This window comes from Silene latifolia, chromosome X, assembly GCF_048544455.1.
Source record: "Silene latifolia isolate original U9 population chromosome X, ASM4854445v1, whole genome shotgun sequence".
NCBI lineage: Eukaryota > Viridiplantae > Streptophyta > Magnoliopsida > Caryophyllales > Caryophyllaceae > Silene > Silene latifolia.
The window spans coordinates 136,860,599-136,876,148 of record NC_133537.1 but is presented as its reverse complement, the minus strand read 5'-3'; the positions used below and the strand labels follow the sequence as shown (position 1 = coordinate 136,876,148).

General features: G+C 39.6%; 1 protein-coding gene across 1 annotated transcript; it reads right to left on the bottom strand.

The window, feature by feature from the left end:
* Nucleotides 1–13,093: 13,093 nt before the first annotated feature.
* LOC141618421 (uncharacterized) lies at nucleotides 13,094–13,495 on the bottom strand. Its single transcript, XM_074435514.1, has one exon. The coding sequence runs from the start codon at nucleotides 13,493–13,495 to the stop codon at nucleotides 13,094–13,096; it is 402 nt and encodes a 133-aa protein (XP_074291615.1).
* Nucleotides 13,496–15,550: the final 2,055 nt, after the last annotated feature.

The window sequence follows — 15,550 nt, the reverse complement described above, 5'->3', positions numbered from 1 at the left end:
TCAAATGTCGACTAAAGAACAGTTATATTAAATTACAAGTGATATAAATAAAATAAAGATACAACTCATGACTACTATAAACTATGTGAAACTATCTCTGCCATGACTCGTGCTAGACTCGTCCCTCCAAGCACCCAGCTATGATCCAGACATCAACCTGCTAAGACCTCCCACCATAGTGGATCACGGCAGCCACAACACAAGAAGACAACACAACAACACCACACAAAGTCAGTAACTGAAGGAACATACAAGAACAGACATAACAAGACATAACAAATTACACACGCCACCAACTCCAATTGCCCACACCTCTGACTGCCCGAAGGTCCAGTCCTGCTAGGTTACCAATCGCAACCAGTAATCCACACCGCCAGTGGGAGACTGCATCCGTTCCCACCTAAGCCCCGTTCATCCGCAACTTGATTGATATCCCTTCGTTCTACTTGAGTTAATCGAAGATTATTCAGTCCATTGTTAGTGTAATCATCCATATGCTGTGCGTAAAGAACACGTGAAGAACCTTCTTGAAGTATATAGCTCTCAGTTTTCGAGCTTACCTCAGTTTCCGAAACCAATTTTCCTTTACCTTTAATCAACCTTCCCTTCTTGCTAATTATAGGTAAAGTGGAGGTGTCGGTTTGGGTGTCCCTTGGTGGTGACCGCGACGTCGGCCTAGGTGGTGTGACGGAGCGACGGTTGCTTGGTGGTCATCGAGGTGTTTTCTTTCCAACAACAACAGGTTTCTTAGATTGACCACGGGTTGTAGGATGAATTGTAATGATTGATGTTGAAGATTTTGTAGAGGTATTTAGGGTTTAGAGAAGATGTATAAAGTGATGGTTAGTTTTGAGAAGGTAATAGAGTTTAAATAGGATGTAAGATCTTGAGTTTTGGTAAATATTGAACTCTTTCCTTTTTTTTTGCACGTTTTTTTTGGTACATTCCTTCCTTTTTTTTTTATATGTTGTGAGATAAGGAAAGAATCTTTTGTGTTGGTGTTTAGGTAGGATTGTGAAGAGTTTGTTGCACGGATATGGTAAGGATATATTTGTGAAAGAATATAATAAGATAGAAAATATCTTTATTATATTTAGGCCATATAGGGATGTCAGCGGGGCGGGTATAAGTGGGTACCGCCCCGCACCCGCCCCAGTTGGGGCGGGGATGGGTAGAGCTTTGGCGGGTGGTGGGGCGGGTGCGGTATGAAAATTGTACCCGCCATGGGTAATTGGGCGGGGATGGATTTTGCATCTTACCCGCCTCAAACCCGCCTACCCGTCAATTGCTAAAAAAATTAGTGCGATTATGACAATTTTTTAAATCTTATTTAGTTATAATTAAGATATAATGTAAATAATAACTATTTTATAAAGTTTTTTACTAACTTCTTTGGTGAAAAAATAAACTTATAAATACAAATTCAAAAAAATGGAAATGAATAATTATTAAATCAACATTTGCGAAAAAATTTATCGAATAAAATTATGGTGTAGCGGATTAATGGATAAGCGGGGTGTGTACGGTTTTATATTTCCACCCGTTGGGGCGGGGATGGTTTTGAAAACTTGTACCCGCCATGGGTGATGGGGCGGGGACGGGTACGAGTTTTTCTTGGTCGGTACGGGTACGGGTACGGGGGAGCCTATATCCACCACCGCCCCGCCCCAATGACATCCCTAAGGCCATATATTGTTGATTTTGTCGATTTTGTTTTGGGAATATGTGATTATACAAGATATAAAATATTATCATACACATAAGCAAGATATAACACGTAAAATAAATATTATTTAACATAATTAAACTTGCAACAAAATATACGGACACAATCGTACAATCTCATCTTTCCTAGCCAGTCATTCAGGTTCCTAGACATAATTATGACGGATTTAATTATTGCTAATTAAACCAATCTCTAATCTCAATAACTTAAAGCGTTTTCTAGCTAACGGCTTAGTCAAGATATCAGCCCATTGCCTCTCTGTACTACAAAATTCAAGTGAAATGTTGCCCTTTTCTACATGATCTCGTAGAAAATGGTGTCGAATATCTATGTGTTTGGGCCTCGAATGCTGAGCAGGGTTTTTAGAAATAACTATAGCACTCGTATTATCACACATAATAGGCATACGACCAACATTTACACCATAATCACGTAGTTGTTGCTTTAACCAAAGTAATTGAGAACATACCAGTCCAGCAGATACATATTCAGCTTCAGCAATAGACATTGCAACAGAATTTTGCTTCTTTAAACCCCAAGTAATAATGCATGGTCTAACAAACGTAGCAAAGCCAGAAGTACTTTTTCTATCTAATGAGCATCCTGCATAATCTGCATCTGAATACCCTACTAGATCGAAATTACACTCAAGTGGATACCATAAGTACAAATTTGATGTAGCAATTAAATATCTCAAGATACGTTTAACTGTAATCATATGTGACTCTTTAAGACACGATTGAAATCCCGCACAGACACATACAGTAAACATTATATCTGGACGACTTGCAGTTAAATATAAGAGTGAACCAATCATACCTCGATATGTAGTCTCATCGACACACTTACCATGTTCATCTATAGTTAACTTCTTATCAGGTACCATAGGTGTATCGTAAGATTTTGTATTTTCCATACCGAATTTTCGAATTAGTTCCTTGATATATTTCTGTTGGTGAATCTTTATACCTTCCTTTGTTTGTTGAATCTGCAACCCTAGGAAGAATTTCAGATCTCCCATCACGCTCATTTCAAATTCAGAAGTCATTAGATCTGAAAAATACTTGCACAATTTTTCATTAGTAGAGCCGAATATTATATCGTCTACATAAATTTGCACAACAAGTAAATTAGAACCTTCGGATTTTAGGAACAAGGTCTTATCAACAGATCCTCTTTTAAAATCATTTTGTAATAAAAACTTGGATAATCTGTCATACCATGCCCTGGGAGCTTGTTTCAAACCATATAAGGCTTTGTCTAATTTATAAACATGGTTTTGAAACTTGCTATTTAAAAATCCGGGAGGTTGTTCAACAAAAACTTCTTCTTCCAAATAGCCATTAAGAAACGCGGTCTTAACATCCATTTGGAACAATTTCATCCCTTTATGAGCGGCAAAGGCGATAATGAGACGAATAGCCTCAAGTCTTGCTACGGGTGCAAAGGTCTCGTCGTAGTCGATTCCTTATTGTTGATTGTAGCCTTGGACAACTAGTCGTGCCTTATTTCTTGTAATAATTCCTTCGTCGCCCAGTTTATTTCTAATCACCCATCTCGTACCAATAACGGTTCGATCACTAGGTTGTGGCACTAAATGCCATACCTTATTGCGTTCGAATTGTTGAAGCTCATCTTGCATAGCTAATATCCAATCGGGTTCAGCAAGAGCTTCTTTGATATTGGTAGGTTCAATGGTTGACAGAAAATAAAAGAACGAGCATAAGTTATTCAAGGACCTTCTAGTTTTAACACCTTGCTCTAGATTTCCTAAGATTTTGTCCAAAGGATGAGAACTTTGATGTTTCCACTTCTTGAGAATTCGAGGTTCATTATCATTTGATGAACTCGCACCTTCTAGAGACGAAGAATCATGATTTGTTCCCCCTGAGTTGGACTCGGAGTTTTTTTCAAAAGTATTATTAACTTCATCAGAATAATCATGATTTGGATCGGAAGTTATAACATCATTAGGTATAACTTCAAGATCTCTTTCCTTATTTGGAGAAGTGTCGATAGTATCATTGACTACGGACTTATCACTTCTCTTAGGATCGTTTGCAGAGTTATCTAGTTCATCATTAATGCCTTCTATATTCTATTATCATTTAATGGTTCATCTCTGGCTAAAAAGAAATCGGGCTCATCTGGATCCTCTTCTTCCTGTTCAACTTTATCAAACACATTATCTTCATAAAAGTGAACATGAACACTTTCTTCTATGGGCAAGGTTCTCTTATTGAAAACTTTGTAAGCTTTTCTATGATCCGAATATCCCAGAAAAATAGCTTCGTCACTTCGGGGGTCAAATTTTTTTAAATTGTCTTTTCCATTATTGTGAACAAAGCATTTGCTCCCGAAGCAACGGAGATGTGATATATTGGGGTTTCTCCCTCTTAAAAGTTCATAGGGAGTCTTTTTCAAAATTGGACGGATCATAGCTCTATTGTGCACATAGCATGCGGTACTAACAGCTTCTGCCCAAAAACTTCTAGGAAGGTCACTACACAAAAGCATAGTACGAGCCATATCCTCTAGGGTTCGATTCATACGTTCCACGACACCATTTTGTTGTGGGGTACGTGGTGCGGAGAAGTTATGACCCACACCATTTTCCCTACAAAATTCTATAAACGATTGATTATCAAATTCCGTGTCGTGATCCGTCCGAATCGAAATAAGCTTTTTGTCATATTTATTTTGGGCAAGCTTCATTAATACCACAAATTCATCGAAAGTTTCATCTTTAGAGGAAAGAAAGATTGGCCAGACATACCTTGAGTAATCATCGACTAGAACAAATACGTACTTTGATCCACCACGGCTTCTAACTTTCATAGGTCCACATAAATCCATGTGTACTAACTCAAGTGGTCGTTTAGTACTAACTACTCTCTTAGGTTTAAATGAGGATCTAACATGTTTACAACGGGCACATGAGTCAGACATTTTCTCTTGCTCGAATTTAATTGAGAGCAAGACTTCAACTAAATCCATAGACTTAAGTTTCTTTAAAATAATGGGACTAATGTGTGCAAACCTCTTGTGCCACAAGCAAGACTCATCTAGGGTTACTTTCATACACGAGAAGGAATTTGTATTGACAGCATTTAAGTTAATGATATACACATTCCTCCTACGGTGACCCTTAAGCAGAACATTACTAGTACCTTCAATTATGATACGACAAACATTGGCATGAAAAACAACTTTGTTACCTTTGTCACATAATTGAGAAATACTAAGTAAGTTATGTTTAAGACCACTTACCAGATATACATTCTCGATTGAATAAGAGGTTGAAATTCCAATTTTTCCTACTCCAATGATCCTGCCCTTCTTGTTATCTCCAAAGGTGACCTTGCCACCAAAAAAGGGCTCTAGTAAAAGAAAAAGATTTATGTCTCCTGTCATGTGTCTCGAACATCCACTGTCGAGATACCATAGATTATTTTCTTTCACCACTTCCTGCATATGAATCAAATAAGGCTTTTAGGTACCCAAGCTAAGTTGGGTCCTTTATGGTTAGTGACTCTGTAAATTTGATCCTTTCTAACCCATACTTGTCTTATTATTCTTTTGGATTTAACATAGGGTTGTCTTGGTCTTTGTTTAGGAAATGGAACATGAGATACTCCACGCTTTGTCCTAATGTTATGAGCTTTAGACTTAAATGTATGCTTTTGATTCTCATTCATTTTGTTTGCTTTTGGAGGAAGAGATGAGTAATCGAAAGCCATATCATAAGTCCACCTAGACTCATTATTACGTTCTTCATTGTTGTCAGATTCATCTATAGTGGAGACATCATCTTCAACAATGAAATCATAAGATTCAACAGATTTGACATTCTTTTGCTTATCCAAAGCAAGTTTGACACAATTGACTTGAATATGTCCAGTAGAACCACAGTAATTGCAAATCAAATATTCTGGAAGGTTGACATATTTTCTTTTTCTGAAATCACGATCATAAGGATTGGATTTGCATTTATCATGGTCTCTACGGCTATAGCATTCATGACCAAGTCCCATCTTCATGTTATTATCAGATTGTTCGGTAAGGAAGTTTAAAACTTTTGTGCTTCCCTCCCACTTATCATGAACTTTTCGTGCATGTAAGAGTAATTCTTTCAAGGACTCGATTTCTTTTTCACATTTCGAATGATCTACACTCGAATCCTTGGAAGAGTTACCTTTCTTAATATCTTCACGATATTTATCAAAACGTTCATTTAAGATACGTTTCTCATTATCATGTTGCTCTCTAAGTTTAGACATGCTGTCTTTGGCTTCTTCTAATTGTTTAGAAAGAAATGTAATTTCTTTCTTGTGTTCGAAAACCACACTATCTTTGCCATCTAATTCAGATTTTAAAATGACTTTCTTCAGCTCAGAAGTTCTAGCATCACTAGCTATAACTTTAGCTTGAAGATTCTTAATGTTGAGTTTTAGCTCCAAAGTTATAGCATCACTAGCCTTAACTTTAGATTCGAGAGCATTTTTCTCAGCATTTATCATGTCCGAAGTTATAGCTAAAGTAGCTGTAACTTTAGATTTGAGCTTTTTGGCTTTAGCTTTCAGAAGTTGGTTTTCCTCAGCAATGTCTAGGATTTGTTCCTTAAGGTCACTTAACTCTAGACTTTGTTCATGACAATGATCAAGGGTTTGTTCAAAATACTTAATTAAATCACTCTTAGAAAGTTTCTTAACTTGCTTTTTTAGTTCAAGAAAACTTACCTCTTCATCATCGTCTGAGTCTGAATCTCCAACAAGACACATCTCAGCATTGAAATTATCACTTTCATTGTCGCTGTCGGTGATTAGGTCAAGACTAACGTTGCTTAGGCAAAGATTGGAAACTTCTTTTTCTTCTTCTTCGGACTTGTCATCTTTAGCGTCCAAGTCTCCCCAACAATAAGCCATCATGACTTGCTTGAACTCCTTCTTTGTTTTGTCACGTTGATTTTTGTCTTTAATTTTCTTCCATGTAGGGCAATCTTTGATCATGTGATCATTAGCACCACACTTGAAGCATCCACGATTTAAGAAAGACCCTTTTGACTCAGAAGTTTTCTTGGGGGTTAGCTTAGTTTTGTTATTTGACTTATTTTGTTTTTGATTAAAGAAATTTTTCCTTAAACATTTGACAAACAACACAGTTTCATCTTCAATATCTGAAGAATCCTTCTTTTTGCTAGACTCAGCTTGTAAGGCCATCTTCTTGCTTGTACCAACATCCTCATCATCCTGATTTAGAGTAATCTTGTGTGCCATTAGGGTTCCGAGTAACTCTTGATAGGATAATGAAGTTAGGTCCTTACATTCCTCTATAACAGACACTTTATGTCTCCATCTGCGAGACATACTTCTAAGAATTTTCCTAGCAATTTCCTCGGAGTCAAATGTTTTCCCTAAATTTTTTAACTTATTGACGATACTAGAAAAGCGAGAGGACATGTTGTCAACTGACTCGTTTTGCTCCATGGCAAATAGCTCGTATATTCACATTAGTAATGCCATACGTTGCTTTTTAACAACAGCGGTTCCCTCATAGGCTAACTCTAGACCATCCCATATTTCCTTGGCAGATGAACTGGTTGAGAAACGATCGAATTCAGTTGGAATCATACGTTTTGCAACAAACTTATTGCTTTTGAATTCTTCTCAGCCTTTTTATAATCCGCCTCAATATAATCCTCTTCCTTCTTTTCGACGGTAGTGTCATTAGTGGTTGCAAGTAAGATCTTATTCGGACCATTCTTGATAATCAACCAGCACTCCCAATCGTTACCCTTAATAAAATGGGTCATCATATTCTTCCATAAACCATAGTTCGTCCCATTGAATATAGGACACTTAAGGTGTTTGGAATCCATTTGATAAAAATTAAATGCAGCGGAAAAACGATAAATAGACTTAAAAAAAAAAGAACAGACTCTAGCGGTTAGGCTATCAAGAGCACGAGGCTCTGATACCAAATGTGGAGTCTATTGATCGAATACGAAAGAGGGGGGGGGGGGGGTGAATTGAGTATTAAAAATCTAACCCTACTTTTTCGAAATATATGATAAATAATTAATTACTTGATTTTATGAATTAAAATCAACTAAATAATTATTTCAAGCAATATAAAAATAACGAAAATAATAAAATAGAGAGAGACACGGGATTTTGAAGTGGTTCAGTTTCACAAGTCGAAACCTACGTCCACTATTCTCGATTAATAATTTTTAGTACCTTTCTACAGATTACAAAAATTATCAATCCACTCGTATAATCAACACTATGATTATAACTCAGATTGAGTATCGCTAAATACTCTAGTTTTGCTTCTTACGTTAATAAGAAAAGTACAACGATAAATACTAATCTCACGTTAATGAGTGAGTATAATATCCCTGTGTACTTAGTATCCTATAACGATTTTCCTTTGAGTGATTGACAAATTTGATGCGCAACTTTTGTTTAAGCAATAGATAATAAAAATGAAAGCACAAGAATATTTTTGCTTAATAATAATTTTTCCAAAAGTCTCATTAAATGTTGAAAGAATGAGAGTATTTATAGTGGTAAGGGATTAGGCTTTTAGGGAGCAAAACCCTAGACGACTTGATGAGCAAATCGGCGGCTCCTAGGGTTTCGGCCGGACCTAGGGTTTTCCTTGGGTCCAATTCGGCCTCCTCTAGCCCACAACAAATCGAGATAGAATTTAAATGAAACTCTAGGTTGCATGACGACATACATATCGTATTACAAACCAATAGTTCATTCAATTTAAATTCTAATTAAATAATTCCAATTATATAAATACTCTTTAATTTTTATAAAACATTTAAAAATATATTTTCCAAAAATTAACGCATCATTTTTGTCTAGCAGTAAAGTTATAGCTGTGAGGTCATAACTTTACTAATATTTATCAAACAAATTAAAACCATTACCGGATGACGACCTATACTATCTAATCTTCGGAAGATCTTCAGTATACGAATCGTCTCTTCACAAGACTCTCATCTTGAGTCTCGTGATTGGTTTCTGATCTTGATCTTGCTTGAATACAACGATCAAGTGTTCTTTGAAGTTGTACCTTCTTGGTCCAAACTTCAAGCTTGCATCTTCGAAGTTGTACCTCCTTGGTCCAAACTTCAAGCTTGCGTCTTTGTAATTGTTCCTTTCTATATTAAGACTTGATCACACAATTACACGCATATGTTTATAATATTAAGTTCACATAGAAATCATTACTGTCATTATCAAAACAATTAATTAGGTCTAAAGGTCCAACAAACATTATGCAAGACAATTCGCTATGATATCAGCTTATACCTATATACAATCAACACATTATTCCACGTTTGCTTACGCATCTACAAATTCAATTATCCGACTTATGTTTACACTACACTAAGCATCCATCTAGCAATAAACTATCATATATTACTCAAGTTTGCTAAAAATTTCAAACATGTCACAACATCTCATCAACCAAATATCTAACATAATTATGTCATATCACAAGAATACACAACAACATTCGTCCATTACATTCCCAAACATAACTTGCCAACTTATACTAATTAGAACTCATATAAAGACTCAACTCACAGCTTATTATTATCATCACATTATCCAACACTTTTATGCAACTACTGTCACATTCACCATCTTTATCACATCCACACATACTTCCAACAATTCACAAATCTTCACAGTTCATCATCACTATTTACACGCACTAACATTACCATAGACTCCATCACAACTATTTCTGACCTATTTATCATACGCATCTATGCACACAATTCTCGACTCGATATCCCCATTCTCGGTGACTGGCTTAAGCATATTGGGGCCATGATTTTAAAATGAGGGCGCCTTCTCACCCAAAATCAAGCATCAGCCGGGGCTCCCAACATACATACACCGGGCTCATTTTATTAGACTCACTACGTTCATTAGGATCATTAGTTACAGGTTCCAAAATCGTCGCTCTGATACCACTTTGTAACACCCCCATCTACCAAGGAGCCTTAGCAAGACCTTCCATAGCAGATAAGGGCGTTACCATCTCAGTTGGCCGAGGACAGTAATAATCAAATGTCGATTAAAGAACAGTTATATTAAATTACAAGTGATATAAATAAAATAAAGATACAACTCATGACTACTATAAACTATGTGAAACTATCTCTGCCATGACTCGTGCTAGACTCGTCCCTCCAAGCACCCAACTATGATCCAGACATCAACCTGCTAAGACCGTCTGCTCACCATAGTGGATCATGACAGCCACAACACAAGAAGACAACACAACAACACCACACAAAGTCAGTAACTGAAGGAACATACAAGAACAGACACAACAAGACATAACAAATTACACACGCCACCAACTCCAATCGCCCACACCTCTGACTGCCCGAAGGTCCACTCTTGCCAGGTTTCCAATCGCAACCAGTAATTCACACCGCTAGTGGGGGACCACATCCGTTTCCACCTAAGCCCCGCTCATCTCATCCGAGCGATAACCCATGTTCCTTAATGTGCACATCCCCTTCTGTGGCGGGTTCCACAGAGGGCGAATCAAGGGCGTGAAGCCACTCCTGCAAGTGACTCCACTCAGCTGAGGACGCACATCGAGAACCACAGACAAACAATCACAATGACCAATCACAACCAATCCACAGCACCATCAACAATACTAAAACCAACTATACAATACAAACGACACACTAGACAGCCAACAGTACTAAGTAGGAAAACCTACCTTTAGTAACTCGCAGTGATTCCGCACACGACCATAAGATAACAGGCAACCACCTATAACCACCAGTATAACCATCTATTACTACTACTATAATCACAACTGAAACCAAGGGAGACGATGATGATGATGACAACATACCTATAAAAAGCAATCCGGCATCAAGACCGCTACCCAACCCAAGCATCCCATCCCTATGGTGTGACCACTCTCAAAGGCCTCAAGGAGATGAACCATGGTAAAGGAGAAGTGAAATGACGGCATCTAGGTTTAGGAAGAAAGGTGGAGAAATGATTAGGGTTTCACGATTTTACGATTTATAATTCCCCGCTGAACTCCCGTTACTCGATCGAGTAAAAAACTTACTCGATCGAGTGGCCTCTACTCGATCGAGTGACTAAGATACTCGATCGAGTAGCCTCCGCTAGATCGAGTAACCACAACTCCAAAGGGTTATAACGTCACACAATTAACTCGTAAGGTTTCCAAAGGTCTAGACAGGTGTCTAAGGTCAGTCAACGACGGTCAACGGTTCTCTAAAAGGACGGATATTGCGTAGTGCTCTAGAGCGGGCACTATCTTCATTTTTGGTGCATTTGGGAGCGGCACCGAGTTCCTATCAACTCCCATAACCCGGATTTGCTTATATTCAAGACGGTCAACCGGGTTCTTCATATATCCATTTGAGGGTGCGTTGAATATAGTCCTTTGAGAGGGTAGTGTCCCCGAGGATGTAGTTGACCGTGTTCAAATTTAGAGCCGAATGACTCCCTTAGAAATTATGGCGATGATGCCACCCACGCAAATAAGGGTCAATTGACCCGAAGAGTTAGCCAATTTATGCAAGTGAAGGGCCATATGATGCGCAACACATATTTGGAAGGGCTTTGGGTATCGATAAAGGTAGGAGCCCAATATTTCTAGTTCCTCCGTTCAGACATTGTGTGGTTCATCCCGAGAAAAAACAGTCCACCCCATAAACCTATGCTAAATTCTTATAGCCGCATTGTGAATATAATTAGCCGGCCTCTTCACACCTTTTAAATCCTCAAGGCCGAAAATGGCCTTCCAAACCATCGCATGGTCGAAATTTTCGGGCGCCTTGTGGGACGGTGACGCATCAAGCCCGAATTATTTTGTAAAGTCGGACAAAGTAAGACTATAGTCCTTGTTCATGAGTCGGAAGTGGAGGAAAGCTACCTTTCCCGACGCTTTGTGCTTGTTAATTTTAAGGGAGCTCAAAAACTCCCAGGTAAGAGAGGGGGGGGGGGGGGATAGGTCGTTTCATGAATATCATACATGTGTTTCATCCCGAGTCCCTTAAACAATTCTAAGGATATTTTGTCCAAACCTAGATCCCTCATTGAAGGGCGATCAATAAAACGAGTAGGGTGAAGGGGACGATTTTTAAATAGCACAAATTTACCTTTTTGCGTGATTGAGACGAATAGGAGTCCTGGAAAATTCGGATCGAGACTCGTATCCGAAGCCGCCGCCGCAACCATGTCGGCTTGAACAAGTGCCAAATCACCCCGACGAACCCGTTTCATTTGGTGCCATGGTTGTTGGTGGAAGGGGGTTAGTGATTGGGATGGTGTGAGTGGTTTTTTATGAAGGGTTAATGGAGATTTGACGGAGTTTTGATTTTAGAGAGAAGAAGTGTAAAGAAAATATGAGGAAATAAGAGTAGATCTCGTGTGTTTGAGGAGGTTACAGCGACTTCCAAGCCAGTCTGGGCACCGACCGCCAGTAGACCGGCTGGGAAATGAGGCATATTTTGATTTTTTTTCGTGAATTTACAAGGGACTCCCAGCCGGTGAGGGGACCGGCCGCCGGTCGGCTGGCTGGGAGACTATGCCTTTTACCTTTGTTCAATTTTTCACTCATAAGGGTGCTCCCAGCCGGTGGACCGGCTGCCGGCTTACCGGTAGGGAGTTTTCTTCTCTTCTCTTTTCTCAAGTGTTGACGTCAAAGGAGGAGTCCCAGCCGGTGGACCGGCTGCCGGCTTGCCGATTGAGAGCTCTTATCTCCTTAAATTTTCATGTTTTTCTTCAATGGGGATGCTCCTAGCCGGTGGGCCGGCTGCCGGCCAACCGGCTCACCCCCTCCCCCCTTCACTTCATTCTTCAATTTTTGTCACAAAACTTACAGGAACTTCCCAGCCTGTAGGGGTACCGGCGGCCGGTAGGCCGGTTGGGAGTCCTTATTCTTCAATTTTCAACAATTTCTGAACTTCAACAATCAGGAGGTTCCCATCCTGTAAGGGGGCAGGTTGCATGTGGCCCGGCTGGGCATCCCTCTCTTCGTGTTTTCCTCTTCTTTCTCAATTTTAAATCCCAACATCTTCACTTAGCCTTGATTTGCATGTTTTCTACTTTCACGCCGACGCATCATGTCGGGAACTAGGATAAGTGAAGGGTATGCTTGTGTTCCACATTTCCCAAACGACAATTTCGGTGTAACATCCTGTCACCAAATCCAAACTTGCACAAGATGAAAATTGTTCCTAATGCTCTCATGTTCTAGCTAATATGCATGCAATATTTAGAAAAAAATGGTGGTTCTTGAGGAACTCCACCAAACCTATCACTTGAAGTTTCTTTAGACGGTTTCCTCCTCGGGAAGCGGCTCCCCAAGGTAGAGAATTTTAACGGTTCCTAGCTTATCTCCTTGGTAGTATCTTTTCACCCTTTGGCCGTTGACTTTGAAGCTTCCACCTTTTTCGCTCCAAAGCTCAAGTGCACCATATGGAGAGATGTCCATTACTTTGAAAGGTCCCGATGATCTAGAGTGGAGCTTGCCCGGGAACACTTTCACTTTCGAATTGAAGAGGAGCACTAGGTCTCCCACACTTATCTTATTTTCCACAATTTTGGCGCCATGCCACTTCTTGGTTTGATCCTTGTAGATCCTTGGGCTTTCGTAAGCTTCCATTCTCAACTCCTCTAGTTCACTCATTTGGAGGAGCCTCGTTTCGCCGGCGGCATCAATGTCAAAGTTCATCTCCTTAAGAGCCCACCATACATTATGCTCTAATTCTTGGGTAAATGGCAAGCCTTGCCATACACAAGTTTGTACGATGTCGTCCCAATAGGTGTTCTATATGCCGTCCTTAGAGCCCATAGAACATCGGGGAGCTTTTGGGACCAATCCTTCCGACTTTTTCTTGTTACCTTCTCAAGGATGGCCTTGATTTGCTGGTTAGAAACTTCCACTTGCCCACTAGTTTATGGGTGGTAGGCAAGGGCAGTTTTGTGCCTCACTCCATGAGCTTTCAAGAGGGCCTTGAACGTGCTCTTCCGAAAATGGGAACCTCCATCGCTTATTACAACTCGTGGAGTTCCAAATCTAGGGAAGATTGTGCTCTTAAATAATTTCATCACAACTTTGGAATCATTTGTAGGAGATGTTACCGCTTCAATCCACTTTGAGACGTAGTCCACGACGACCAAGATGTATTCATTGCCACACGAATTCGGAAATGGACCCATGAAGTCAATGCCCCAACAATCAAAGAGCTCAATTTCTAGGATGTTGTTAGCATTTCATTCCTCTTTCCAATATTTCCCGTACTTTGACATGCGTCACAAGATTTCACCAAGTAATGAATGTCCTTGAACATTGAAGGCCAATAGAACCCACCTTGTAGAACCTCGGCAATTGTCCTTGAAGTGGCCAAGTGTCCACCATAGGATAAGTTGTGTAGTCGATCAACAATTTCCATGCCTTCTTCCTTGGACACCATCTCCTAAACATTCCATCACCACATTTCCGGAATAGGTGTGGGTCATTCTAAAAATATCTTCTTGAATCATTCTTCAATTTTCTCCTTTCCCTAGCATCCAATTCATCGGGAATGAACCCAATTACCAAGTAGTTTGCCAAATCGGCAAACCATGGCACTTTGACACTCACTTTCATTAATGCATCTTCTCTTAACCATTAATCTATCGGTCCACTCTTATCAATTATTCCATGATCATCCACCATAAGCCTTGACAAATGATCGGCCACCACATTTTCGGCCCCGGCTTTATCTCTTATTTCTAGATCGAATTCTAGAAGCAATAGAACCCATCTCAATAGTTTAGGCCTGACATCTTTCTTCACCATTAGTTGTCTCAAGGCGGTGTGGTCGGTGTAAACCACCACCTTGGACCCCACAAGATATTGCTGGAACTTCTCAAGGGCATGAACGATAGCCAGCATCTCTTTCTCTGTTGTTGAATAATTGCTTTGAGCTTGGTCCAAAGTCTTACTAGAATAGTAGATGACATGATGTTTCTTGTCAACTACTTGACCAAGTACCGCTCCCACGGCATAATCCGACGCATCACACATTACTTCAAATGAGAGACTCCAATCCGGAGCCTGGATGATTGGAGCCATGGTGAGAGCAAGCTTTAACCTGTGGAAAGACTCAAGGCAAACATCATAAAATACAAATGGTACGTCTTTGAGAAGGAGTGAAGTTAATGATTTTGCGATTTCGGAGAAATCTTTTATGAATCGCCTATAAAAGCCGGCATGGCCTAGAAAGCTCCTCACCCCCTTCACATTAGTATGAGGTGACAAGTTTTCTATAACCGAAATTTAGCACTATCAACTTCAATCCCCCTCTTAGAGACGATGTGGCCAAGTACAACTCTCTCTTCCACCATAAAGTGGCGTTTTTCCTAATTGAGGACTAAGTTGTGCTCCTCACACCGTCTCAATAAATTAGAAAGATTAACCAATCCATGAACAAATGAGTCTCCATGGATGCTAAAGTCATCCATGAATACTTCCATGCATTTCTAAAAAAAATCCGCAAAGATCGTCATCATGCACCTTTGGAAGGTGTCGGGTGCATTACACAACCCGAATGGCATCCTACGGTAAGCATATACACCAACGGGACACGTAAAAGTCATTTTTTCTTGGATTTCCGGGTGAATTGGTACTTGGAAAAACCAGGAATATCCATCCTAAAAACAATAGTACGCGTGTCCCGACAACATTTCAAGCATTTGGGCAATAAGCGGGATGGGGAAATGGTATTTAAGGGTCGCGGAGTTT